Source organism: Hyaena hyaena, unplaced genomic scaffold, assembly GCF_003009895.1.
Source record: "Hyaena hyaena isolate Hyena2069 unplaced genomic scaffold, ASM300989v1 scaffold_231, whole genome shotgun sequence".
Classification (NCBI taxonomy): Eukaryota; Metazoa; Chordata; class Mammalia; order Carnivora; family Hyaenidae; genus Hyaena; species Hyaena hyaena.
In genome coordinates, this window is record NW_024080862.1 from 1,678,233 (window position 1) to 1,703,192 (window position 24,960).

Consider the following 24,960-nt stretch of genomic DNA (forward strand, 5'->3'; position numbering starts at 1 on the left):
TGAGAGGAAGCCCTTTGCTATTCAGGGCTCAGAGGCTGGGGACCTCGGGTGCTGGTGTGGTAATGATGGTGGTATGGTAGGCGGAGACCAGAAGGCTGGAGGGCTGGAGATTGGCAGGGCCCTGGGCTAGGAGTTTGAGTGAGGGCATATCCTGAACGCTTAGGAGCGAGACCTCTGCAAGCATCAGACAGACCTGGTTTCGAATTCTCACTTGATGTTTACTGGCTGTGTATTCTTGAGCCAGGGACTAGACTGCTTTGAGCCTCAGTTGCCTCATCTGTAAAATGGGAAGATCAAGGAGTTGTCCATCTGAGACCTGAATGATAAGGAGCCAGTGTGTGTTTCAGAGGAGGGGCAGCAAGTGCAGAGACTGCTAAGCAGGAAGGAACTTGGCTGTTCAGGGAACTGAAAGAGGTCACTGTGGCCCCGGGTAGAGGAGTGAGGGGAAGGCAGCGGCCGAGGAGGTCAGGGAGGTAATGGGGGCAGGTTGAGTGGGTCAGGCCCAGGGCAGGCACTTAGGCTTATTGGGAAGGAAAAGGTAACCACTGGGGACTTGGGCAGGGAATGACGAGATCTTTCTTAGTTGCTGGGACAGAGGGACTGTGGGGTCAGAGCAGAGGATGGAGAGCAAGCAGGTGCAGAGCCTGGGGGAGGTGATGGGGTGCCAGGATGGGGACAGTGGTGGACAGAAGAAATGACTTCAGGGTAGAATGCAGGGCAGAACTGACGGCGATGCTATGTGGGGAGGAAGGGGTGGGTGAACCCGCCCACCTCCTCTGGTGTCACGGGGCCAGTGTTGGCCCTGCTAGGAGATGAGGGGGCACTTGCATGGAGGACACGAGGAAGCCTGGCTTGGGTGCGTTTGAGTGCCTCTAGAGCGTGGTGAGGCTGGGGAGACAGACGGGCCCACTGGCAGGCCTGGAGTTCGGGGGGCTAGGCTGAAAGCAGAGACCTGGGAGTCAAGAGGTAGCATGCAAGCCCAGGCTTGGGAGAGCAGGGTTTGGCGGGTCTTTGGTGGGAAAGTTCAAGAGGCCCTGGGTACGGGGTTGGGATGACTGTCCCTCGAAGGTCCCTGCCGAGGTGCTCAGGAGGGCAGGCTTGTGGTGGCTGAGCCACTGTTTTCACAACAGCCCTGGAAGCTTTGGATCATGTCACTGGCTTGTTGGGTAAACAGGCATAGTAGAGCGGCTGGATCAGATGCTGCTTGGTGTGGGCTTCAGGGGCTGGGAATGCAGACCAGGGTGGAGGGGGACCGAAGGATTACAGGGCCTTCCGGTACTAGGGCTGGAGAAACTTGAGGGTCTCAATTATCAAGACAGGGAGACTGAGGCCCTGAGAGAGAGAGCAGAGAGAGCAGCTAGCCCAGGGTCTGTCAGTGGTCTCAGACTGCCTTTGTCCAGCCTGGTCTCTTCCCAGAGCAGCAGTCCAGAGCAGGGCATTGCAGGGGTGGGAGGCTTGAGAGAGCTCCTTCCTCCACTGATCCAAGGGGTCACCTATGGTTACAGGACGGCTGGAAATGGGCAGTGGGGCAGGTGCGGAGAGGGCCAGGTGTGAGGATGGAGGTGGTGAAACGGATGATGGTCCCAGGTCTTACACTCAGCACAACCGAGGCAGGGCAAGATCATTCCCTTTTAACAGATGAGGATGCCAGAGCAACTTGGCCGGGCTCACAGGGCACCGAGGAACAGACCAGGTCTGAACTAGACCTGTCCAACCCATACCCAGGACCCCACTCCTAAGTCCTGTGTCCATGGCCCACCATGGGATGGCACGCCATGGCCCTGCCTTTCTCCCAGCTTCTCCCGATCCCCAGAGTGGGGAAGCATCGTCTGAGCCCTGCTCCCCTTGTGGGAATGGGTGGCAAAAGCCTTAGGCGCCCATCTTACCTTTTCCCAAACACAGAGATTAATGTCAACAATGGGGAGAACCATGGGATGTTCGAAGGAGGCCTCTGTGGGTGCAGAGGGACAAGGCAGAGGAAGTAGACTTGGGGCCCACCTCTGTGGCAGCTGGTGGAGGAACCTCCCACCCCAGGCACACGGACATGCCGTCACCTCACCCCACAGGAGGCCAGGTAGCCAGCTCCAGAGTTAGAGCTGGAGGGCCCCCCTCAGCCTCCCCCCGGGGGCTGCCCCATTGGCTTTGCGGCTTTGGGTGAATTGCTGTATCTCTTTTTGTTAAGTTCTGCTCAGTGAGCCTGGAGCTCAGTGGAGGTCATGTGTGGGCTGCCTGGCATGGCTGTCCCACCTGACAGGTGTGAGTCTTCCCCTCCTCCTTTGTGCCAGGCCTAGGGCTGCCACCTCTGACCCCCAGCCTTTTCCTTAGCCTCTGCTGTCCCCTCAGGTGGGCGGGGAGGCCTGCCTAGTGATGTACCTGACTGGCCTACTGCTTCCTTTGTGCACTTTGGACTTTGCCCTGGGCCAGGAGGGACTTTCTCTGCCTCCTTCCGTGGGGAGGCCCAGCCTGCCTGGCACCCAGCCGCCATTTCCCTCCTTAGCCACTGTGACCCAAGGACTGTGGTAGAAAAGGCTACGTGTGGATTTCCCTGGTGTCAGACCCCAGCCAGACGTGTGTGGGTGCTTCCAGGCTTGTGTGTTCATCTACGTGTCTGTCCACCGTGCTGGTGGTACCCTGTGTGCACACAGATCTCTCTGTGCTGGTGAGAGCACGGGGGTATTGATGTCTGTCCACAGGTGACAGCGGTTGTGGTGGGGAGGTGTTTCTCAGTGTGTGTCACTGAGTCATCCTAGGAGCCTGTGGTTACAACCATCTGCGTGTGTCTAACTGCAAGAAGGGTCCCCCATGTGTAGCTGTGTGTTTGGGTTGGTGGGTGTGCCCGTGTGTGCACACATGTGTGGTTATTCTGGGAGAGGCCCTGATGTACCCCCCACCCCAGCTCTTCACAGAGGCCCCCTTGTCCTCAGTCCTGCCATGAAAGGGCTTTTGTTTCTTCCTCAGGGGGTACCTGGAACTCTCCCTAGGACTGAGCCCAAAGCTTCCCTGATCCTAGGACTAGCTGAGTGACTCAAGGCCTGAGCCTGGTGTGGACTATGCCCCCAAGAAGATCCTATTTTCATCCCTCCCCTTACCAAGTGCTGGCAGGAGTGAGTGTGAGCCAGTGATGGCCAGGGTCCCAAGTCCTGCCCCTTGGACCCTTCCAGACCCTCTGACTGGCTGGACTAGCTGCTCCTTGGACACCTCTCACATTGAAGCCCGTCCTGATCCCCATTCTACCCCAGCCCCTCTCACTCCTTTCCACTCACTGCCTGAGCAGCCGTCATATCCTCCTCTGTAATTACATATTCATGTGACTGTCCCCCACCTTCCAAGCTGTGAGTTCCATGGCCTGGTGTGTCTTGTCACTGTGGTGCCTGCTGGCTGGGCCTAAGGAGGGCTGGGCTGGGCCTTTGGGACTTAAAGCCCCCACCCCATCATATGCAGAATTATGTCACCACCTGTATGTGCTTTCCTGGGAAGAGAGTCCACGTCTTTCATTGGTTCTCAGGGTATTGCCACCCCTTTTGCAATTGCAGAGGCTTCATTCATGCTGCTCGGGCCTCACCTGTGATTCCCAGTGGATCCCTTGTGGGCTGGGTCAGCCCAGCAGTATGATTTTTTAATATCCCCAGGACATTCATATGTGTGGCCAGGGCTGAGAAGCCCGAGCCAGGGACCGAGACAGTGCCCAGAGAACAGACCAGGTCCTCGGCATGCACTTCCCAAACAACTAACTGCACAGGGTACCTGTAGGGAGTACATGCGGTGGGGGAAGATCTGGCTTCCTGGGGAGGGGGGAATGATTCCCCAGTTGGCCTTTAGAACTGTCTGGAAAGATATGTAGAAATTCAGGACATTCTGGTTGAGGGAATAGCATACGCAAAAGAGGGGGGCCTAAAAGTGAGACAGGAGTTCAGAGAAGAGCCAGAGGTGAGATCTGAGGTGGAAGCAGCCCAGGGCCAGGCTGAGGTCTGGGGTTTCTCCAAGGGCAGTGGGAGCCCTGGAGGTTTCACGGGTTGGTTGTGACTGGGAGGGGTCGCTGGGGAAAGGGAGGAGAGTCCACTGCAGTGGTTGGTCTGTGAGGGGCCGGGCAGGAAGGAGCACGAGTGGGGGTTGAGGGTTAAGAGCAAGTGTCTGGAGCATCCCTTGCTCTGGGACTTGGCCATGATCTGAGATCGTAGCTGTGCCTCCAAGACAAGGCAGGTCATATGGAGGCTGGGGCACAGGATCTGGTGGGCAGGGCCTTAGAAGGGGCCTTGCTAGCCCTTCCCCTCCCCCACCCCCTTCTCTTCTTGCTGAGCCCATTTCCTGGGTTGTGAAACCCTCGTGGCCTCCCTGCCTTGCTTCCGTCTGGGAAGGCCATCTGAGGAGGCCAGCCTCCCTGCCAAGCCCAGCCCCCTTGCCCTGTTGCGGCTCTGGCAGAGCCAACCCTGCTGCATACTACTGATCACACTGCGTTTTACCCTCCCTCCGTCCCTCCCACTCTCTGGGCCTCATGTGTCCTCCCTCCTTCATTCATCCTTCAAGGCCCAAGTGGGCTAGATCTTGAACTACCCCACAGGCCAGGTCTGTGTCCCTAGGAGAGCCTGGGCCAACACTGCCTCCACTTTGCAGCCACCACCGCCCAGCTTTGACCGACAGCAGGTGGTGCCTTCCATGGGCAGGCGACAGGGGCTGGCCCCAAGGTTGGGCAGATATGTGTGGGAAAAGGTTGCATGGGAGGGGGGCGTCTTCTGCCCCCTAGGGTCTGTAGGCCCAGCAGGTGCCCCAGCTCTGCTTGCTTGCCTTTCTTGACCTCAGCCTGCCCCCTCTTATTTCTCTGGCAGATTTTCTGAGGAAGCCTCCATCTAGGTTTGCACACACTCCCCAAGGACCTGGCCAGGTCTCTCTTCTTAGGGCCCCACTTTGCTCCTCAGGCCAGTGGGCATGACCCTGTGGCCTGTGAGGCAGAATCCAGTGCTAGGGAAGGGCTGGGGTAGAGGGGATCGGGTCGGATCTGGGGACCTGGAGACTCTCATTGCGGGACCTTGTCCTTGGTTTCCCCCTCCCTACAAAGAGGAGACGGGCAGGTCAGTCTCTATAGAAAGACCCATCTCTTGGATACGTTTTGACTTGATGGGTTTTATTTTTCACCTTATTAGCGCCTTTGTTATCAAACAAATTAGACGTGATTGCTGTAGAAGGGTTAGAAAATTCGTTTCTGTTCCGGCTGGCACACTTGGGCCATGTCTCCCACCTCACACCCTTTGCTGGGGCACACTCCCGGGCACACATGTGGATGTGCAGCACTCATTGTCCTCTGTGCCCCAGGAGCTCCAGTCAGTGCGGTCACTTTGCTCACCTCAAGGCTGGCCTCGCCCACTGCCCTGGACGGGCCAGGAGCACGTTTCCATTGCCCTGGAGGAGGTGACCTGCCTGCTCTGGTTCTGCCCAGCACCACCTTTCCTTACCCCTGGGTGGCCGGCCTGGGGTGGTCTGGGGAGCCGAGTCAGTGGGCCCCCATGCCTTGGGACTGGAATCTAGTGTGGCTCGGCCCTCCCCAGGTTTTGAGCACCAGAGCTGCCCCAAGGGGTGGGGACGGAGGGGAGGCAGAGGTCAGGGGTCTGTCCCACCCTCGTACAGAAAAGGAGGAGGTCCTCATGGCCTGGTCTAGGACCGGCCCAAAGGGCGTTGGGCGGACAGACTCTGGTTAAGGCACCAGGAGAGGGGCGCCCTTACCCTGCTCCTTGTTTCCTCTGTCCTCAGTGTCTGGGCTGCAAGATGAGGCAGCCTGGATTCAAATCCTTCTACCACCTACTGGCTGTGTGAGCTTGGGCAGGGCATTTAGCCTCTCCAGATCTGTTTCTTTATCAGTAAAATACCCACTTCCAGAACCAGCACAGGGACGAAGTGAGCTAATGCCATTATGAGGTTAATCTGGTATGTGTTGGCCTTAGGGAAAGATGATCCTTTGTACAAGTGGGGGTGCTGAGATTCACCCCCAGATCCTCTGACTCTGTGTCCAGTGCTCCCCGCTTCATAGGGCTGCCTCTGCTATGGGCTGAAGAGAGAGAGGATAGAGATTAAGAGCCCACTGCTAGCTGGGAAAGGCCTGGCTGGCCTCAGGCGGCTTCGGGGGGGGCTGGTCCCCCTGGAGGTCTGCGTGGGACGAGCCCTCACCACTTTCATGGCCCTGCAGAGCGGCAGCGAGGCTGAGCCAGTGGCCTTCTTTGGGGCCTGTGGGCTTGGGCCTATTTGCATGGGGGCTATAAATAATTGGCACACCTTGCTTTTGTGCCGTCACTTCAGTCCCTGGTTTCCCCGCCAGTGTTCAGACCGTGCAACGTAGATGGGCAGCACAGGCTCCACTGTGCAGGGCCCAGCACCTGTCCCAGGGTCACATGGCAAGAGGACCCTGGCTCATGGTGTCTGTCCCCCCCTGGGGTCTGGCCAGTGCAGTTGGAGTGGAGGGCCCATGCTCTAGTTTTAGTCTAGGAAGTTGGGGCTTGGGGGACCCAATCCTAGAGTTACTGCCGGGTAGCCCCAGGGGTCCCCCTTCTCGTGGCACTGTGGCCTGGCCATACAGGCTTGGGGCCAGGGCTGGGGCTTGCTGTGGTTGTGGTTTCCCTCCAGTGGCTTCTAACTGAGCAGCAGCCAGTCTCTGAGTGTGACCGTTGAGAGCTGGATGGCGGCCTGGAGGGCTGGGCTCTGCCTCATATTCTCAGGCTTCTCTGATTCCATCTCCTCCATGCAGCCCTCTGGAGTGGTCCCCATGCACAGAGGTTGGCGAGGTCATGGAGCCCGGGGACCGTTTGGACTGGGCCCCAGGGGGAGGCGGTGGGGAGGCAGCTTGACCACTTGCCCCAAATGCCCAGATCATTTTGTCACCTAGGCTACCCTGACCCGCTCTCTCACAGGAACCCAGGCCCCTGCAGCATGACTATCACTGCTTTGTCCCTGTGTGCCCACTCAGCCCTCATCCTCTGAGACACTCAGAAAGCCCGTCAGTGCCCCCACCCTGGTTCCCAGGGTTATCCTATTGGGAAGCACAGAGCCCAGCATGTCTGCTGGGGTCAGGCCTGGGGAGTGTGGATGCAGACATGTGGCAAGCATGTGCTGTGCAGGGACCCTGCTGATCATTCTGGACCCCCTAGGGAGAACTCAGCCGGGTGCTCTACACCTTGGATCCCCAGGCCCAGCAGGGTGGCCTCAGGAAGGGCACGATGTCCTTTTTGCCTGACAGCTTGAGACACTCACCCAGATTCTCTCTCTCTCTCTCACACACACACACACACACACACACACACACACACACACACAAACACCACAGAGCCAGACCCATGCAGCCTGTTCTCTTTTCTTCCACGTTAGCTCAGTGCCCACCATGTGCCACCTGCTCACACCTTCATACACACCAACTCACACACGCCTGAGTCCAGGGAGGAGCCAGCAGCTCCCCACGTCTGGCTCCTGTTCCTCGTCTGCCCAGAGGTAATGGCGGCTGGCGTGGCTTGTCTGAGGCTGAAGGCTTTGGGACCTGGGCTCGGATGTGAGCTTACACACACATTCTTGCTCCCTCTGAGTAGGAGCCAGGCCTGGGCAGGAGATGTGGTGGTCTGCCTCGCCTGGCGCCCCTCCCCTCTCCTCTGGCTCTTGGCCTCAGAAGGCCGGTGGGGCCCCAGGGCTGGGCTGCAGGCTGAGGTCAGTGTTTCCTGTGAGCTCATCTGGGCCGGGAGCTCTCCGCAGCCCCAGTGGCTACTCTGGCTGCCTTGCAGAAGAGCTGGGGGGACTATCCTGGGCCAGGGCAGCTCTTGCATGCTCATGTGTATGTGTGGGGGGCTAGGGGCACGTGTCTGACGCTGCCGCCATGCTGGCTTGCGTTCAGTACGGAGTGAGTACGTATGTACGTGCATGTACACAAGTGAGTGTTCATTCAACTACGTTTATGGAGCATCCTCGTGTGTGGGGCCCAGAGCCAGTGTCCACGCAGGTATATGAGACACACCTGTGGGCTTGCACATGTGGCCCTCCTCCACGAATGACAACCCGAAAGACCCTCAGAGTCACCTCCTTTACTGACCCTTGATTTGAGGAAGAGCAAGGAAAAGGGCGAGATGTGGGGCTGACCCGTGTGGTTTAAAAAAACAAACTCAGTGTTATATTCAACGTTAAAATAGCTTTATATTTGGAAAAAATTAGTTGGAAAGTGCAGGCAACCTCTGTAGGGTGAGAGGCACTTGACCCGAGGGGCTCAGGTTCAGAAGGTCAGGGGTGAGGGCGGGGCCTTTCCCTGCCCCCGTCCCTGAATGAAGTGGGTGCTTAATTAGTGGAATCTCAACTTTATCTTCTGGCTCAGCCTCAGGGTTTCCGTTTCTCCATCTGAAGTGGGGGTGGTCATCTTGGCCCTATTTCTTCTCCTGTGTAGTTGTGAGTAAAAAACTAACTTTGAAAACCAAGAAGATCTGCAAGGGAGATCTGCAAGGGTGCAGGGAGGCGGGGGTACCGTTGGGCCCATCTTGGCTGGCGCTGAAATGCTGGAGCGCAGCACATACTGAGTGCCCAGCACATAGTAGGTGCACAGGAATTGGGTTTTAAAGGAGACCTTAAATGACTCCCCAAATAAATGAAATAAATCTTCCAGTTTTACTGGGAATGCCACAAATCCAGACTTCCAGAAAACTCAGTTTTAACAACAGCAACTAGAACTAGTGCCCTGTGAACACTAACTCAATGGGCCAAACTCAGTGAGGTGAGTGCTCTCCAGGGGCACCTGAGTAGCACCTCCTGGGATGTCCCTTGCTGCCTGGCCTCACCTGTTCTGTCTGTACAGCCACACTGCAGGCCCCAGCATGGCACCGTTCCTGCGTATCGCCTTCACCTCCTATGAGCTCGGCTCCCTGCAGCCCGCAGATGATGCCAGCCCGCCCTTTTGTGCCGTGAAAATGAAGGAGGCCCTCAGCACAGGTAGGACTGAGAATCTAGGCTCGGTGGGAGGCCCTGCACGGCCCATGCCTTATTCCTCTAGAACTTCCGAGGGATCCTTCTCTTCCTTGTCCTCACCTCCCTGCCCAGCCCAGCTGTGGATGCAGGACCATGGAGGCCGCTGAGTGCCTGTAGAGTCTCTAGCACTGGCTGTGTAGAATCTTCTCCAGGGTGAGCTTTGAGGGGCAGGAGGGAGGCCTTTGGCTCTTCCCCTTTTGGTGGTTTCACCCAGTAATTTCCTCATGCCCATCTGTGCCAGCCTCTGTGCTGGCACTGGGGACACTGCCATGCTCCAGAGCTGACTTGGCCCTGCCCTCATGGGGCTCACAGTCAGGTGTGGGAGCCAGACAATGCGAACTGTGATGGGGAAGCCCAGAGGAGGCGCTGTCCCAGGCTGGGCTCAGCAGGGTCCTCCTGGGAGAGGCAAACATCTCACACCATTCCTCTTTGCTTCTGCCCTCACTTGCTGAGCCCCTGGCTCATCCCTTAGGTCCCTGCTGAGCTGATCCTTCCTCCAGGAAGCATTTCTTGACCCTTAGGCGGGGGTCATGCCACCGGACCATGACCCAGAGCAGGTCTAAAGCCCTGGCCTTGCCCTTTTCAGTCTCATCACAGCTGTGATTTAACATTTACTTGAGGGATGAACGGGCTCATGTCTCTGCCCTGGACTCTTGGGAGTCAGGCACTGGTTTTCACTCTTCTTTCTACCATGTTCATCACCTCCAAATGCCAAGGCTGGCATGATGGGCCTCCGCATGTGTTCACTGAGTGCATGTGGGGAGGTGACAGCTAAGTGGGGCTAGGGAAGAGGGTCACAGGAAGAGGGAAAAGCAGGAGCAAAGACCCGGAGGTGGGACCTAGCAGAGCTTCCTAGAGGGGCCAGACACAGTTCTGTGTCTGGGGTGTGTTAGGAATGACACGAGGCTGGAGACGTGAGAGAACACAGTTGTGAAGGCTGAGGAGTGGAAATATCCTCAGGGGAAGAGCCCAGCAGATTCTCTCCAGGCTGAAGGCTGTAGGAAGTCTGGGAGTGGGGGTGGGGGCAGGAGGGACAGAGGGACCCTGGCCAGACCTTGCCTGCCTTGCCATGTTGCAGAGCGCGGGAAGACGCTGGTGCAGAAGAAGCCCACCATGTACCCCGAGTGGAAGTCCACATTCGACGCCCACATCTATGAGGGCCGCGTCATCCAGATTGTGCTGATGCGGGCAGCCGAAGAGCCAATGTCCGAGGTGACAGTGGGTGTGTCGGTGCTGGCCGAGCGCTGCAAGAAGAACAACGGCAAGGCCGAGTTCTGGGTGAGGATGCGAGGGCTGCAGCAGGCACGTGCGTGGGCCCCTGGGTGAGCCTGGCTGCAGGGTGCGGGTCCTGTCTGGCCACCAGAGCAGCTCTGCGACCCGTGCTAGCTCTGTGATTTACCAGATCCCAGCCCCTCTGAACCTGGTTCTGAATCTGTAAATGGAGAAGCTAGCAAAAGCCCCTACCTCAGGGTCACTTGTTCAGGTGAAATGAGTCACTGGATGCCAAGGGCTACTGTAGCACTGGGCACATAGTAGGTGCTGAAGGGAGCCATCCTTGCCATCGCCACTACTTTTTTCCCTTTTAATTTTGTAAAAGCGGGATATGCACAAGGTATAACATTTCAAAATGTATGTAAGGGTATGTCCTGGCCCCACCACCAGGCACCGCATCCCCTTCTGCGGGCCCCATCGTTCCAAGTTCTGTTTGGAACCTTCATAGGAATCCTAGGCCCCAGCAACCATTAGGTCTTCAACAGTGACTCTTCAACAGTGAGCAGGTGGGAGAAGGGGAAGGATGATGGCCATTGCTCACCTGTTGAAACCTGGACTTCGCACATGCATGTGGCCATGTGGCCCTCATGGCCACAGGATGTCAGTGCTGGCAGAGCACCTCTTGCCCCCTGGGGTTACATGTGCGCTCTTGCAGTCATGATGTCCCCACTGGAAAAGACCCTATGACCATGAGGGACTCTGGTGAGCCTCCAATGAGGCATGAAGGGGCCAGGAGAGAAGTTGACCTAGGGCTGTACCAATCATTGGCTGGTCAAGGCAGAGATACTTGCTGTGCTGTCTGTCTACTCCACCAAGGAACAATATCAGTCACCAGGCATGGATCCTGGGAGAGGTGAAGGTCATGCCCTCAGAACCAGCCAGTCTGTGTGAGGAGACTAGGCATGCAGAGACTGGAGAGAGAGAGCCAGCATGGGTGTGGCAGCATGCATGTGTCAGTGTCTCTGTGTGTGCAGGGCCTGGGGTGCAGGAGGGCATTCTAAGACCCTTGTTAAGGGGTCAGCCAGGAGTGGGGGTGGGGAGTTTCCCTTCCCACTCTGTTCCTGGGCCATGTGGCCCGGCTGGGTGTGGGCTGGATCTTTTCACTTCCTCAAATGTAATAATACCCCTGGGTAGGGGGTGGGGGCGGAGCTCAAGGGCGGGGCCGTGCCCACACTGGGCAGGCATGTGTCTGGCTAGGCTGCCAGGACTCCCTTGGCCATGGGGGACCAACCATGGGGGCGGGTTCTGAATCCAGCATGGCTGGAGCCCGCCCTCCCTCATTGACCCCTACCCCCCACCCCTTCCCAACCCTCACCTGCAGCTGGACCTGCAACCCCAAGCAAAGGTGTTGATGTCTGTGCAGTACTTCCTGGAAGACATAGGTAAGACCCTCCCTGTCTGGGCTGGGGATTAGGTTCAGAGGTCAGAGCCAGGATGGAAGCTTAGGGGAGCAGTCCCTATCGTCAGTCTGTCCAGAGCCACCCTGGGAGGGACTACAGGAATGTTATCCTTCCTGGCGCTGGGGCTGACTTCACTACTCCATGGCCGCCAGATTGCAAACAGTCTATGCGGAGTGAAGACGAGGCCAAGTTCCCAACAATGAACCGCCGTGGAGCCATCAAGCAGGCCAAGATCCACTACATCAAGAACCATGAGTTTATTGCCACCTTCTTCAGACAGCCCACCTTCTGTTCTGTATGCAAAGACTTTGTTTGGTGAGGGCTGGCTGTGCCTCCTGAGAGTGGGGTCTGGGGAGGGAGGGCCCTGCACCCAGAACTCACCCTCCCTGGGGATTTGCCTTTCAGGGGTCTCAACAAGCAAGGCTACAAATGCAGGCGTAAGTGTCTCCGCTGCCCGGTCTGTTTGCACACATGTGTCTGCCAGTGCCCGTGTGCGTTCTCAGGAAAGCCCGTGTCCCTGCGCAGGGACCCCATGTCTAGACCCTGTGTGCTTGTGTGTGCGCATGTGAGATTTTCCATGTCATAGTGTATACATAGGAGAGCCACGCTCAGTGGGTGTGTGAGCGGGCTTGGTCTAGCTCATGAAAGCCAGTTCTCTGCATCTTTTCCCAGCCTCGGTGCAGTATGGACACATAAACCAGCCAATGCTGCAGATCACGGCTCTTTTCCCCTGGAGAGGCTCTTAGACATGGTATACCCATGGCTGCACATGTGCTTTTGTTTAGACGTGTGTGTATTAGTACACACATGCATGAGAGAGAGCACACTGATGCTGGTTCTGAACACAAGCTCTGGGGGCGCCTGAGTGGCTCACTGGGTTAAGTGTTCGACTTCGGCTCAGGTCATGATCTAGCGGTTCATGGGTTCGAGCCCCATGGTGGGCTCCTTGCTGACAGCTAGAGCCTGGAGCCTGCTTCAGATTCTGTGTCTACTTCTCTCTCTGCCCCTCCCCTGCTCACGCTCTGCCTTGTCTCAAAAACAAACAAACGTTTAAAAAAAGAAAATTGAACACAAGCTCTGGAGCTGGATGGCCTGGGTTTGAATCCCAGCTCTGCCACTTCCTACCTGTAGGGCCTTAGAGTGACTTAACCTTTCTGTGCCTCAGTAAAATGGGGATAATAACCATTATGAAGATCAAATGGGATAAAATCTATAAAGCTGCATTTTAGGTGACTAGCACATAGTAAGCATTTACATGGGGAGCCTCTTGTCATTACGCAGCCGTGTGAATATTTTGGTGGTGTGTGTGTGTGTGTGTGTGTGTGTGTGTGCGCGCGCGCGCGCACGTACGTGCATGTGCATGAGAGTCTAGGACCTGTTTGCTGTCCCAAGCATAGCAGAGGGACAGGGGCTCTCTGCCTACAGCCCTCTCGCTGCCATACTCTGTGCCCCTCACTGCTGCCTCCTGCTGCCCGCTAGGACCCCTTGAGCCTTCTCTAATCTCTGAGATCCTCCGATTGGCCTGCCCTCCCTGCCTCTACCCTTTCTGGGCCCCTCCTGTGAGGGAGGGCAGGCAGGAGGAGAGAAAAAGCAAGCTGTGGGCCTCAGGCCTCTGTGGGGTGAGGGTGTGGGCGAGCAGGGAGAACAGTGGCTTTGTATAGAGGGCTGGAATGGGCCAGCGGACGCCAGCTCACAGCCCTGCCCCTCCTGGTGCTTCCCCATCCCCCTCCTGGCCTGTGCCTCTTCAAGAATGCAACGCTGCCATCCACAAGAAATGCATCGACAAGATCATCGGCCGGTGCACCGGCACCGCAGCCAACAGCCGGGACACCATAGTGAGGCCGGGCCCAGGGTGGGGGACCCGGGGGGCTTGGCCAGCTGGGAGGGATCTGGGTTCTCCCTACCCCTTCCCTGTGGAGCTTACCCTTCTCCCCATTTTTCTTGGTCACCTCTTTGGACTTCCAGATTGTCCAGTTCCCCCCCCTGCCCTTCCCCCCTCAACAGGCTCAGTGGAGACCTTTTGGGCATCTTGCCATGCATGGGGTTAGGTTAGAGGAGGACTAGGGGTTGAGGAAGGAGCTAGAGCTGGTCTGTGACCCTCAACCTGTGACACCCCTCCTTCCCAGTTCCAGAAAGAACGTTTCAACATCGACATGCCTCACCGATTCAAGGTTTACAACTACATGAGCCCCACCTTCTGTGACCACTGTGGCAGCCTGCTGTGGGGGCTGGTGAAGCAGGGATTAAAATGTGAAGGTGCGTGCTACCCAGCTCTGGGGCCCAGGGCTGGGCAGGAGGGCACCCCCAGCTGGTGCCTACCCACCTGGACCTCCTAAACTCCTGCTAACTAATGCTGCCTTTGCCCCGCTGCTGGGGAAGGCCTCGATGGCCCCTCGCACTGGCTTTCCCATTTACTGCTGTGTGACCAGGACGCCCCACCGCTCTGAGCTCAGTGTCCTCAGTGTAAGATAGGGGTAGGGGAGAGTAGGGCCCAGAGAATCACTGGGGGACAAGCAGGCGGAAGGTGTTGAGCAAACAGGCTTCACAGACCCCTTCTCCGGCTCCAGGCATTGGTGAGGCAGAAACAGGAGACCCCCGAGAGGAAAAGTGGCTTGTCTAGGTTGTCCTAGACCTTCTTTGAAGGATTTAGAGTTAGGTCTCCTATCTTCTGCCTTTTTTTTCTTTTTCTTCTTTAAATAATGAAAGATTTAAAGTGCTCATGCTGGCTTCAGATGCATTTTGTTTTAAAGACTGGAAACCCAGCAGACCCCACCAAAGCCCTGCTTCCTCCTACTCTCTCCTCTCCTTCTCCCTGCACTTGGCTGAGCCTGGGGGAATGGGGACAGTTCTCCCGGAGCCTGCCGGCAGCCTGTCTGGCCCTGCCTGAGCGGGGACCCTGATGGCCCTGTGTCTCCTTCACCTCAGACTGCGGCATGAACGTTCACCATAAATGCCAGAAGAAAGTGGCCAACCTCTGCGGCATTAACCAGAAGCTCTTGGCTGAGGCGTTGAACCAAGTGAGCCAGGTAGGCAGACACCATGGGAACCCTGGACAGGGAGGCAGGATTGGGGGCGGGCTGTCAGGGCTCGTGCTACTATTAGGGAACCCTTGGGTAGGGGTGGGGCGGGGGGCAGCATTTGTATTCAAGACCCCACTTCTGGAAGATTTGGTCCAAGAATTAGCACAAAGTCGTAGGCTCGTTCTCATATAAGAAATTATTCAAGCGGCTTCGTACTTGGTGAGCCTGAAGGGCCATGAGGTTGGGATGCTGGGAACTAAGAGCCCTTGTTGTGTGTATGTTCTGTGTGTTGTGTATGTTGTGTGTTGTGTGTATGTTTGGGTGTTTGGGTGTGGGTGGAGCTTGAGAAGTGCCATAAAACTTTAATTCTAGAATCAATTACAAGTGAGGGCAACACAAATAATCCATTGAGTAAGTGGTGAGGAGGGTTCAGTGTATAAAACTTTTCTTTGCATTCAGTGCCTTCCAGGCCATCAAGGTATCCCTGTGCTACGGAGTGTGTGTGTGTGTGTGTGTGTGTGTGTGTGTGTGTGTGTGTGTGTATACGCAGATGTGTGTAGACACACACTATCTGGAGTCCTGGGCTTTGCCCCTGCTGTCCCCCCATTGGTTTTGAGAGTGGAGCTATGGATGGTTGGGGTCCTCCCTCGTGCCTGGGAGTTCTGATCATGGTATGACTGACTGGCTGGCTCCCCAACCTCTGTCCCTTCCTCCAGAGACCCACCCGGAAGTCAGAAACAGAGCCTGTTGGGATCTACCAGAATTTTGAGAAGAAGTCAGAAATCTCTGGAGATACTGTCCCAGGTAAAGCTGGGCCCATTTCCCCCAGGAACGTTCCCACTCCCCACAAGGAACCAAGATGGGGCCCAACCTCCCTCCCCGGTTGAGACCTGGAGAGACACCACCCCTGGAGAGGGAGTCCCTTCCTCACTGAGGCCTCACTGAGGCCTCACTGAGGCCCCTTACCGCACCCCACCTCTTGGCCCCAGGGGAGGGGACTCAGCAAACAGAGACCTGAGTCTAAAGTGCCATCTCTTGGGCAGACAGCAGCACCTACGGCAAGATCTGGGAGGGCAGCACCAGGTGCAACATTGAGAACTTCACCTTCCACAAGGTCCTGGGCAAAGGCAGTTTTGGGAAGGTAAGGGGCTGTTTGGCCCTGGGGCAGCTCCGTGGACCTGGACCCAGGAGCCCAGGGGCACCTGCATTCCGCCCTGCCCGGCTTCTGCCTGACGGGGTGGGGTCGTGGTGTCCTGGCCTTTGGCCTGGCCTTCCCCCCGCTCAGCGTCCTGCCCACCCATCAGGTGCTGCTTGCAGAGCTGAAGGGCAGAAAGGAGTTCTTTGCGGTCAAGGCCCTCAAGAAGGACGTGGTTCTGATCGATGATGATGTGGAGTGCACCATGGTGGAGAAGCGGGTGCTGGCACTCGCCTGGGAGAATCCCTTTCTCACCCACCTCTTCTGCACGTTCCAGACCAAGGTACCCAGCCCTCGCACTGTCCTTGCCTCTGGAGCCACAGCCCCGCCCCTTAGCCTCCCAGCAGGGCCATGTCTCCCCTGCTTGCGTCCTCCAACACAGAGTTGTTTTCTATTTCCTGTTGGGGCTTGCCCCTGGGGGCCCTCAGTGAGTTGCTTCTGTCCTTTTCTGTGCGTCTGCTCACCACGCTTTCCGCCCCAGGACCACTTGTTCTTCGTGATGGAGTTCCTCAATGGGGGGGACCTGATGTACCACATCCAGGACAAAGGCCGCTTCGAGCTCTACCGTGCCACGTATGTGACGGCCCTGTGGGGGGGAAGAGCCCGCTGCCGGTCTGCCCTCTGCTCCTTCTTCCTGTGCCTGGAGAAGGCAGCCTAGGCTAGAGCTGGGGCTGGAGAGATCTGGGGTGCCTGGGACTGTCCCCACCACATGGGAAGCCACGGGTGGTGAGGGAGCTCGGGCTGGCAGCACAGCACAGGCGTGCTGGGTTCCTGTCCCCCACCTCGAGCCTCCGCCTGGGCAGCGTTGCAGATGGTAATGCTGTACAACACAGGACCCTGGTGTGTGGCTCCCAGACTGGCATGTACCCCTTCCCAGACACTGTGTGTGGTGTGTGTATATGGTGTGTGTGTGTTTGTACACACATATGTATGGCTGTATAAATGTATACATACACTCATAACAGAATTGTCTCATTTGGAGCTTTTCCTTCATAATTTTCTGTTTGGTTGCCAGCCCCCTCTCCCCCTCTTGCTTGATACAAGATGTGCTTAATCAGACCCAGGTGGTCCATGGGGTGATTTGCAGCATTTTCTATCCCTGGGGGTAGAGATGAGGGCCCAGGAAGAAGCAGGAACTGGTCATGGAAATCCCAGAACACTTTGTCTCTCTCTGTCATCCAGGTTTTATGCGGCCGAGATTGTCTGTGGGCTACAGTTTCTACACAACAAAGGGATCATTTACAGGTACAAGGAGGGGGAGTGGTTGGGAGGCTTTTAGGAGGCAAAGCTGCAACCCCATCATATCCCCCACCATGCTCTGAGTGAGGCCCAGCCCAGCCATGGCCCCATCTCTGCTTGGAGTCTGTCTTTAGTTGGGTATTCGCCTAAACCTCCTACTCCATTGCTGGGATTCCTGTGGCCCCTCAACTGAGGCTGGCCCAGCTCCAGGGACTGGGGGCTCATTGCCCATACTTGGCACCACTGGGAGACATGTACACTACCTGGTCGTGTCTCCCTTCCTTGGAGCAACCATCTTGCCCCATCTGAGCAGTGTAAACTTCCATCAGTAGGGACAAGTTCCATCAATTCTCACCCAATAAATGACAGTCCCATCCTGCAGTGGGTTAGTGAGGACCCATCAGGAGGGCTGACGCTAAGCTCTGTGCACTGGTGTAGGGCAGGGCTAAGATACATTGCCTAGTGGATTATGAATCCGTGGAACAGTGTGCCTTGAATATTAGGGTTCAGGTTTTAAGAGATGGGGGCGAGTTGCACATGGTAATGTGCTTGTCCATGCCTGGGGTCACGCTGGGTATCGAGGTTAGTGAGAATGGACTTTGTGCTGTTTGTGCTTCCCTAGTACTTGTTACCATGTGCGTAAAGTATCTCCTCAGACTGCAAACTGTGTAGAGCAGCATGGTCTCTGTGCTCGTGGAGTCAGACCAAACCAAGCCCAGGGCCACCTCCGCTGCTGACCAGCTGGGCAGCCCTGGGTGAGGGACATCACCTCTCTGAGCCTCGATTCAGGCTTTAGGAAGTAGGATAGGATGGTGTATATCCAGCATGTAGCACACCAGTAGGTGTTTTGCTGGAAACACCTGTTTTTTAGCACATCTTTCTCCATCTGCATCCTTTCCTCTTTGTCATTCCCATGTCCCCTTGGGGAGATTCCTAGGCTTCCAGGGTTGGAAGTGGGGCCATGGGGGCTGAGGGGAGGGAAGGGGGGTTGTTCCCTAATGACTCCCCTTCCTGCACCCTCCTCTCAGGGACCTCAAGCTGGACAACGTGATGCTGGACCAGGATGGTCACATCAAAATTGCCGACTTTGGGATGTGCAAGGAGAACATATTCGGGGAGAAGCAGGCCAGCACCTTCTGTGGCACCCCTGACTATATCGCCCCCGAGGTGAGAGGGCACCCTCCCAGCCACCAGCCCAGTGAGACACCTTGTCTCAGTGGGGTGGGGACAGTGATGTCCGAACCACAGCCAGGAGGGTGAAGAGGCCTGGCCAGGGCTGCTCATGCCTGGGGGGGCCTCTCAGCTCCGGCACCCCTTTTCCTGCCCCAGATCCTGCAGGGCCTGAAGTACTCATTCTCTGTGGACTGGTGGTCCTTCGGAGTCCTTCTCTATGAGATGCTCATTGGTCAGTCCCCCTTCCACGGTGACGATGAAGACGAACTGTTTGAGTCCATCCGTGTGGACACGCCACATTATCCCCGCTGGGTCACCAAGGAGTCCAAGGATATCCTGGAGAAGGTGGGGGCCCGGCTCGGCTGGCCGGGGCAGGGTCAGCAGACATTCAGGTTGCGGGACAGCCCGAAGCCCCTCATCTCTGGAGTGGTAGCCTCGCCGGTGCTCCGGCCCTAACACTCGGTGGGGGGTGGGGGCTATCGCTGTCTCTCTACATTCCTGGGGGCTCCTGAGTCCACAGCGCTAAGTCGGCCTGTACAGTGGTTATGGGCTTAGGGTCAGGAGACAGGCAGACCTGAAGCTCAACTCTGAGTCTGTCTCCTTATCTGTAAAATGGAGGCTATAGGGGAGCCTGCCTCTCAGAGTTTGGGGAAAAAAACCGTAAATGTGTGGTGCTAAGCCCCATGCCAGGCAGACAGTAAACACCCAGTGAGCCCCACTGCTTTTACACATGGTCCCACCAGCAGGGCATCCTGGCAAGCCTACTCCATGGATGGTCGTCTCTGAGGGGCCTAGCAGTGCCTGGGCTGTACCCCTGGGCCTGCTCGGGGGGGCTGCGGAGGCTCTTGCTTCCCTGCAGCCCTCAGGTGCTAACAAGGGCCCCTGCTGGGTTGCAGCTGCTTGAAAGGGATACAACCAAGAGGCTGGGAGTGACAGGGAACATCAAAATCCACCCCTTCTTCAAGACCATCAACTGGACTCTGCTGGAGAAACGAGCCGTGGAGCCGCCCTTCAAGCCCAAAGTGGTAGGTGATCCCTCTCCCATGGGGGCCCCGATTTGACGTTGCCCTCCACTGCCTTCCTGGTGGGCATGTCCTTTGCTCTGCCTCCCTCTCGCTTCATTTACATGCCTTCCTCCTCTCCATTCTGCCAGCAAACCTGCTTCCCCAGCCTCCTCGGCACATTCAGTCATGGCCTCTATGCTTGTGTTCTTCCCCCATCTCTCCCTCACTCAATCAGTCAACAAACAGTGGATCCAGCCATCCTTCAACAGACATTCTTTAAGGCCCCCTGTATGCAGGCGACTATGCTTTGGGAAGCAGGGTTAAGGCCTCCCTCCCTCCCTCATCCCTCCATCCCTCATCCCTCCATCCCTCCATCCCATCTATCTTCCAAGAAATACTGGAAATGCTGGGTGCCTGCTGGGTGCCTGTTGAGTGCCTATTGGGCACTGTGCTGAGCTGTACTGCAAAGTGGGGGGCCAGAGGAGCCAGAGGAGCTCCAGCCCCCGGGGGAGATATGAAACTTGATCATTTGTGATAGGAGAATATAATACGAGAGCTGCCACAAGGCCATACGTGACCAGTTGTCACTGGGTGGGTGTGGGAGGTCTGTTAGCAGGAGCCCAGATGCAGAGAACAGAGTGGGTCTGAGAAGAAGGGAGATATGGGCAGGGTGGGGAGACTAGGCCGGGCAGAGGGCAGCTGGGACATTCCAGACAGAGGAGGAATGTTCGCACGAAGGCCCAGAACCTACAGAGGCCCCTAGGAGCCGGCTGGAGAGCAGAGGCAGGTTGGGGCCAGAATTCTTCAGTAAGAAATTAGACTCTGCGGCCCCTCTCTGACCACAGCCCTTCCCTCACGCTCCCTTTGTCTCTGTCAGGACACACTGCCCACCAGGCAGGTGTCATGTGCCCACATTTGTGTTTTGTCACCAGAGAGCATCGCCCCTGCTCTAGGGACCTCAAACTTGGGGGACCCCTGGGCTGGGCACCTTATTACCAAGCCAGGCCGACTATAGGAAAACCACACAGCCTGCTTTCAGTCTCTGAAAGAAATCTCTGAAAGAAAAGAGGGGCCTATTTCTTCCTCTGCACTAAAAAACACAGGGCAAGTGTGCAGGTCAACAGCCCCGGTCAGTGGGAAGGTTGGGGCCTCTGGTGAGCTGTCCAAGGGGCGTTAGTGCCAAAAGTGGACACGCCGGGAAGCTGGCCCAAGGCTGCTTGCTCTGCCGGTTTTCAAAAGTAGCCAGAAATCTGGATTTTTTTTTGTCAAATTGCCCAATTTTAAAATAATTGGCTAGGGTGCCTGGGTGGCTCAGTGTGTTTAGCATCCAACTCATGGTTAGGTCATGACCTTGTGGTTCGTGGGTTTGAGCCCTGCGTCGGGCTCTGTGCTGACAGCTCAGAGCCTGGAGCCTGCTTTGGATTCTGTGTCTGCCACTCTCCCGCTCATGCTCTGTCTCTCTCTCAAAAATAAACATTATATATATGTATATACGTGTATATATATATATATATATCTCTTTTTAAAAATAAATGAAATAATTGGCTCAAATCCCATTAAAACCCAGTACTAGTCAAAATATCGTACCTGCCTGCTCAGTTTGACCTGAAGGCCACCAGCCTGAGATCTAGTATCATTCCATTGTATTCCCAGAAGCAGAGTTGGCAAACTTTTCCTGGAACAGGTTGGTGCTAAATATTTTAGGCTTTGCAGGCCAGACAGTCTCAAGCAGCCATAGAAGATACGTCAACGAATGGGGATAGTCTTGTATTAATAAAACTTTATTTACAGACACAGAAATGTGGATTTTACTTAAATTGTACATATCATGAAATATTAATCTCCATTAGATTTTTTCCCTAAACATTAAAAATGTGAAAGCCATTCTTTTTTTTTTTTTTTTTTAAGCCATTCTTAAAGCTTTTGGTGGGTGGGTTTGCTCACGGGCTGTAGTCTGTAGTTTGCTAGAACCCCATTCAGGACGACACCCACCTCTCCTTATCCAGGCCCAGAGCTCATTGAGGCTTCCGTCATCTCCCTGGGAAGATAGCACCCACTGTCCAGCTGGGACCCTCTCAGGCTCTTGGGAGAGACTCCCTTTTCTGTTCTTAATAAGGCCAGTTCAGGGCACCTGGGTGACTCAGTCAGTTAAGCATCTGACTGCAGCTCAGGTCATGATCTCACAGTTCACAAGTTTGAGCCCTACATCAGGCTCTGTGCTGACAGCTCAGAGCCTGGAGTCTACTTTGGATTCTGTGTCTCCCTCTCTCTCTGCCCCTCCCCCACTCATGTTCTGTCTCTCTCAAAAATAAAAAGAAATTGAAAATAAATAAATAAGTAAATAAACGTTAAAAAAACAAACAAACAGGCTGGCTCTGGTCTGGCCCAACACCATGGAGATTCTGAGGTGTTTGGGACGCAATCTTGGGAACTCAGGGACCTCTGGAGGGCCACCCCTGGGTCCCACTCACTTTCCCCTGCCCTCTGCCTGCAGAAGTCCCCTGGAGACTACAGCAACTTTGACCAGGAGTTCCTGAACGAGAAGGCTCGCCTCTCCTACACTGACAAGAACCTCATCGACTCCATGGACCAAACAGCATTTGCTGGCTTCTCCTTCGTGAACCCCAAATTTGAGAGGCTCCTGGAAAAGTGAGGCTTCCAGACATGCCCCCAACCCTCCGCAGCAGGGGAGCCTGGGTCAGCCAGCACGGCCTGCCCACCCAGCCTGGGGCAGAGCAGTCTAGGCACCTTCACCGACACCTGCCCAACCCCCCCAACAGCAAGCAACAGTGTGATTGTCTGATTTCTGCTGCTGCCACCCCCTTCCCCCCAGGAGGGGCCTCAGCTCCTGTCTGGCTGAGCTCTTACGGTACTTCTGTGAACTGTGTGTGAAGTTGCTTTTCCTCTGCCATCAGAGGGAAATTGTAAATCCTGTGTTTCATTACTTGAATGTAGTTATCTATTGAAAAAATATATTACACACACACACACACATATATATAATAGGCTGTATATATTGCTCAGTAGAGAAGAAATATGAGGGACTGGTGATGTATTGATTTAAAGAAAAAATATATATATACACACAAACGTATATACACACACATACATATATGTGACCAAAAAACAGAAACAAAAACAAAAAAAGAGCACAAGCTGTTTGAACCACCAGGTTCTTTTATCTGTGTGTCTAAATAAACACCAAATGGTACTGACCTGGCTGTCGGGACACATTTGTCCCAGGAAAGCTGGTAGCTGCTGCTCCTGCTTCTGGAAGCTCTATCCTGGAAGCTAACAGAGCTGTTAGTTGCAGACACAGACCCCTGGGTTTTCATGCAAATGTGTTTGTATTTATGGGTTTCCTGTGCCTCTAAGGCCCTGGGCCTAAAGCAGAGCCTTTTTCCTGGGTGGCTGAATGGAGCCCTGAATGTGTGGGGCAATGGGAGGAGGTGACACCCGCTGCAGACTGTGTCAAGGGGGTGAGGGCCAGTCTGGAAGAGCAGAGAGACATGAGCGAAGGCTTGGAGGCTGGCCCAGACTGGGGAAGGAAGGACAGAGAAGAGGAAGGAAATGGGGCTGAGGCTTCAGGCCCATCTAGATTCAAACCCCAGAGTATCGAAAGACGTAGGCATACCACTTAATCATCTTAAACTTCAGCTTCCTCATCTGTAAAATGGGGACAAGACGAGATGATACTAGATGGAATTCCGTATCTCCCCTGTCCCTGCCACAGAGGAGCCTTTGTTAGAGTTCTAGAATCTACCTCTCAAGAGTCCTTGCCTGCCTGGGGAAGGGGAGGGAGGCAGGGCCGGAGAAGGTGACTGAGAAAATGCTGAGCAGCTGCGTGGGGGTTGAGCGCCATGCTTCAGGGTGCCCGCGGTGTAGTGAGGACACAGGCTCCAAGAGACAAGGGTGGCGGCCAGTGACCCCTGAGCATGGGCAGCCCTCCCTTCTCGCCACCTCAGTGTTTCTCGCTCTCTGGCTTCCCATTTCTTCCTCTCAGCCTCTTTCCCTACTCCTCCCTCTTTCTCTACCATCCCCATCTCGGGCCACAGGCCTGAGGCAGCGCCTGCCCTCCAGCCCCTCTGGTCCAGCCCCTGGCCCTTCATCCTTGGAGGTGGGCAAAATGCCCCAGTGCCTGATTGGTTGGCCCTGACAGCCAGGCAGCTGACTGCCAGCAAGTTCGTTTTTTTCTGGGCTGAGGTACAAGTTTCCAAGGCTGGAGAGGTGGGATGAGGTGGGGCTGGTGCTGGCCAGGGGAGGGGGCTGCGGGGGTGGGAGCAGCAAACTCTTCCCTAGAGAGACTAAAGCTCACCTCTCCTCTCCATCCACCAGCCGTCCTCTCTGGAAAGCACTTGTTGAATCTCTGCTCTGCTGAACAGCAGTGAAAACCCCAGAAGGGAAGCCTTGTCCCTTGGTCTCATGGGCTGGTGGAAGAGAGCGTGGCATGGGCTGTGCTGGGGGACCCCGACCCCTACCTCTGCTGCAATACACACAGGCCCCGAGAGACCCCGTGGGGCTGTCCAGAGTAGGTTTAGAACAAAAGTATGGCTGGTGTGTGAACTCCAAGTCTCCCCATTGCTCTGCAGCTCCAAGGCAGAGCCTTGCACGGAGAGCCCCAGCTCCCTCCTGCGTGGAGCAGGGGTGAGTGGTTTACGGGTCAGAGGCAGCAGAGGGTGGTGGGAAGAACGTGGTACTGAGAGTCAGGAGCCTGGAGTTCGAGTTCCACTCTGCCATCCACAAGGTTTCTCATCAGGCCTCAGTTCCCTTATCTGTAAAATGGGACAATCTTGCTGCTTTGAGGAGCTCTTGGCTCTGGGGAGCCCCTTAAGGACTGATGCTGGTGCCCCACACGGCTAGGCAGAGCCCAGGAAAGGGCAGGGGTTGGGCCTGTGGGGCCCACCTCAAGCAGCCTGGGATGGGGAAGTAAATGCCACGGGACTGCCAAACTCCCCAGAGGCCATGCGGCTCCTGGCCTGTTCTCAGAGCTGGGTGGGTGCCAGGCCTGACCCGGCAGCCTCCAGAAATGCCTCTCGGGGCTGGGCCCAGACCCACACTTACACTGAAACCTGGGGGTCCAGAAGCAGGCACGCTGTTCCCGTCTACCAAGTAGGTGTGCAAACGGAGCAGTGAGCTCGGGCACCCCCCCCCCTTCCCACAAGGGCCAGATGGAGCGCTGCACCCTGCCCACAATGTGTGCCAGGCCTTGAACTCGGTGCTGGGCAGGGACGGTAACCCAGATGCAGGAGGGCCTGGGGGCAGGATCACGGCTCTGCCATCAGATGGCTCTGGGTTCAACTCCTAATTGTCCCTCGTTGGTGACCTCAGGGAGTGACAACCTCCTGGAGCTTCAGCCTCCTTTTCTGTGAAGTGGGGAAAACCATGCTGCTGCTTGTGAGTGACACCGAGGTCTGTACGAGCTCCCCGTGGACTCAGGACACAAAAATAGGCTTAGTCGACAGCTGCCACTGTGATTCCACTCCCTCAATCAGGACAGAGCACCTACCAGCTGCACGTGCAGTTTGAATTCTTGGGCCTCTGACTGGACCGTGGGGGGCAACTTGGCAGTTTCGACTAACACCTAAGACGCACCCGCCCCATGTCCCAAGCATCCCCCTTCTCAGGCAGAGCTGTGCAGAGAAACCTCACCCACAGGCCCCAGGAGGCTGGCCCGGCATGCC

General features: G+C 56.1%; 1 protein-coding gene across 1 annotated transcript in view; it reads left to right on the top strand.

Moving 5' to 3' along the window:
* PRKCD (protein kinase C delta) overlaps nucleotides 1-22,494 on the top strand; it is a 29,658-nt gene extending 7,164 nt beyond the window's left edge. The window contains exons 3-19 of the mRNA XM_039243653.1: nucleotides 8,807-8,940; nucleotides 10,055-10,254; nucleotides 11,570-11,630; nucleotides 11,801-11,963; nucleotides 12,054-12,085; nucleotides 13,398-13,483; nucleotides 13,775-13,904; nucleotides 14,574-14,674; nucleotides 15,385-15,472; nucleotides 15,712-15,809; nucleotides 15,973-16,146; nucleotides 16,345-16,436; nucleotides 17,046-17,108; nucleotides 18,131-18,269; nucleotides 18,432-18,620; nucleotides 19,172-19,300; nucleotides 21,774-22,494. Of these exons, the coding sequence (XP_039099584.1) occupies nucleotides 8,826-8,940; nucleotides 10,055-10,254; nucleotides 11,570-11,630; nucleotides 11,801-11,963; nucleotides 12,054-12,085; nucleotides 13,398-13,483; nucleotides 13,775-13,904; nucleotides 14,574-14,674; nucleotides 15,385-15,472; nucleotides 15,712-15,809; nucleotides 15,973-16,146; nucleotides 16,345-16,436; nucleotides 17,046-17,108; nucleotides 18,131-18,269; nucleotides 18,432-18,620; nucleotides 19,172-19,300; nucleotides 21,774-21,932 (2,019 nt within the window). The 5' untranslated portion in view covers nucleotides 8,807-8,825 and the 3' untranslated portion in view covers nucleotides 21,933-22,494. The remainder of the gene's footprint in view (nucleotides 1-8,806; nucleotides 8,941-10,054; nucleotides 10,255-11,569; nucleotides 11,631-11,800; nucleotides 11,964-12,053; nucleotides 12,086-13,397; nucleotides 13,484-13,774; nucleotides 13,905-14,573; nucleotides 14,675-15,384; nucleotides 15,473-15,711; nucleotides 15,810-15,972; nucleotides 16,147-16,344; nucleotides 16,437-17,045; nucleotides 17,109-18,130; nucleotides 18,270-18,431; nucleotides 18,621-19,171; nucleotides 19,301-21,773) is intronic.
* Nucleotides 22,495-24,960: the final 2,466 nt, after the last annotated feature.